Here is a 2,953-nt window from a genome sequence, read left to right on the forward strand (position 1 = left end):
AACATGACTATCTGTCCGAGAGGGAACATGAGTGTCTACATTATGGTTGCACACCTGCTGGACAGAGGGAAGTGATTTCCAAATACTTTGGAGCAGCTGCTGAACAGATCGACATGTCTGCAGTGGAAAGATCTATCCAGGAAGTTGCAGAGATCTGTAACCTCCAAATGGACTTTGGATTGATTGACCTTGACGAATTGCTGCACTTACTGTGTTATTGATGGGCTGACAATCCAGTGGGATGCTTTGAAGCCTTGATGGACAATATTACTGTGTACGGAATGGTTCTCTGCAATGACATTATCGAGTCCATGTGTGCAACAAATGGATCTTCTAGTTGTTAGAATTTCGGCAATGTTTTCAATTGTATCAGTCAACGTTCAAAGTTATTTACCGCATCTTTAGCTTCGAGTTGCTATTTTTTGATGTTCTCTTTTTTGTAAGGTTAAGCATGCAATGAATTACTTGAAGTTTCTTCTCAGACTTTTTTTCAGTATAACAAGAACACTGCGGGACACTTGTAACTTGTTTTATTCTTTTTCATGTTTGTGTTATATAAAGTTTTGCATTTAAGAAAATAAAATGTACCATTAAGACTTAAAGATGAAAAAACTTGTCAGTCTACAGTCTTTGTGTGTGAGAGAAGTGTGGGTGGTTGATTATGTTTAACTGACCCCTTATCCCCGTCCGCCAAACCATCCCTTGAAAAAACAAAACAAAACAAAACAAAAATCAAATGAACAAGGGGATAAAAAATGATACACACTGGCAATGTTTTCAACTGAACAACTTTTTAAAAATTTATTCAAATGCTAACACCAATGCAAATATACAAAAAACAACTAACTTGCAATGAAAAGCAAACGGCAAATTCTAACGCTTCTTTAAAAAGGTAACATCATAAACATCAAAATCAAAACCTCTCAGTTTCTCGATAAAATCATTGACAAGAAAGTCATTGAAAGTCAAATCTTCAGTGAATTGCTTCACAATGTTTGGCATGGACCATCCCTGGCACCGATGCAGCAGATAATAGAGAACGTACTGTCCACATACTGAAGAAAGGGGTCCTTGGAGTCTCTGCCTGTTATAGATCCAGTCAAGAGAGTTTCTTTTCAGGAATGTTTCAAAAGGTGTCTTGATGGGCGGACGTCCATAGGAATCGAAATATTCCCCATTGTTGCTTTCCACAAAGTAGAAAGCAACCCAATGTTTTCCTGGTTTGGTGCTAGGGTCCACATTGGCAACAAAAGCAGCTGGATATGATGCCAGTCTTGTCTTGGGCAACTTGTCAGAGGCCAGCACCCCAGCAAAAGAAGATGCTGTGTACCTGTCCACAGTCAAGATCTTCCTGAGCTTTAAGGTGTCCATGCTTTCTTATTCGGAGTTTTGAAGGACACAGATTTAAAAGTCAAACAGGACGTTGCGATCTCTGTCAATTTCAATCACGTTGTCCAGCTCACCATACACGAGTAAATTCACAGTATTTGGCAGGGCTTATCTGAACTGCAGTTCTATGCCTAGGTTGCCCTCTTTGATCAGTTCAAATGCCCTCCGTCTGCAGACAAGTCCGGTGTGAAATCAAAGGCAAACAGTGTGTATCGGTTGTCATATTCATAGTGATTGATATTGATGCCTTCATCCCGACCCATTTTGTTAGTTCCAGTAAAGAGGGAGTTGTAGGTCATAAGGAACGATTGACCCCCGGCCCTGGTGAAGTCCATTTTCAGAGGTTTGCTTTGAATTTGTTTTCCACCGACATTGAGGACGAGTGATGTCATGTCATAATGTTTGAAGTTGAAAGGGTTCTTCTTGTATGAACCATTGAAGGCATTGTTGTCCACCAGACCCAAGACCACACGTTTAGGTAGCTGTCCTAGAAAGATGTGATCTTTGTTGAAGGACATTGTACCTCCAGAAATGGACAGAACTTTCATCACACAACGATGTATGGGATACTTGGATGGCCCCTGCTTTAAAGCTTCTGCATGGCCCAGGTGTACCGATGGACTGAATTTTATTTTTCTGACCAGTAATGTAGCTTCGGTGACCACTGCTTTGAAGTTTGGATTTTCTGCAGAGCTCACAAAAGAGAAGGCATTCTTGCTTCTGTTGAGTTTGACACGTAATTCCACACTATTCATTAGATACTTGGGCTGAAAGAAGAGATCCGAATGGATGGGTCCAACCATATCGACAACTTGACTGCCAGATGTGAAGGCATACCGGTATCTGCTTTTCAGTCCCTTGTTTGCTTCCCCACCTTCTTTAGTAGGGTCCACTTCATCCATTTTCAAGTGACAGTCCTTGAAGAATAGGGCAGCACCAATATGGGTGTCTTTGGCCTCCTTCCCATAATTTAACAACGTCTCCATCATCGCTCGGTATGGGTAAGTAGGGGAAGGGTTGGATATCATTTTGCCATTGAGGTGTACATCCACTTGACTGAACAGTGAATGGAGCCACAGATTGACAGGTCCCACTGCTGCATCTGCACCCAGGTTACTACCATCAGCTTTTGTGATCTTAGCCTTGATCAGAAGGAGTGTTGAGGACAAATCTATGTAGTCTTCCCCTGAGCCCGAAATCACAAATTCGATGGGTCCCGATTCCACTATGTGTGTCAGGGGATGCACTTCTTCCCATTGTCCCTCTTCTACACTGGTCTGAGTTGGAGGAACTGTGAACAAGTCAAGTTCACTCTTGGTACATTCGCAGGAGTGTTCATGAAGAAATGCCATGTTAGTCAAAAATGTCAAGAGATCTTCTCTGTCGCTTTGCTTTGGAGGAAATGACTCTTCTGCGTGGTGCTCTGTGTTTTATACCACCACCACCACCAGGGGAGAAATACTGTTTCAAACCCCTTCCTGCCATTAGGTCTTTCCCAGCTTTTACCAATCGCCTTTTGGCAGAATGCTTCACATTATGTCCACTGAGTGCATCACCTACAATA

General features: G+C 42.1%; 1 protein-coding gene across 1 annotated transcript; it reads right to left on the bottom strand.

Annotated features, from left to right (window-relative positions):
• Positions 1-1,538: 1,538 nt before the first annotated feature.
• Positions 1,539-2,741, bottom strand: LOC139123790 (uncharacterized protein F54H12.2-like). The gene has a single exon (XM_070689943.1). It carries the CDS (start codon positions 2,739-2,741, stop codon positions 1,539-1,541), a length of 1,203 nt encoding a protein of 400 aa, XP_070546044.1.
• Between the last annotated feature and the right edge of the window lie 212 nt (positions 2,742-2,953).

The sequence above is a fragment of the Ptychodera flava genome (assembly GCF_041260155.1).
Source record: "Ptychodera flava strain L36383 chromosome 23 unlocalized genomic scaffold, AS_Pfla_20210202 Scaffold_23__1_contigs__length_28996876_pilon, whole genome shotgun sequence".
Classification (NCBI taxonomy): Eukaryota; Metazoa; Hemichordata; class Enteropneusta; family Ptychoderidae; genus Ptychodera; species Ptychodera flava.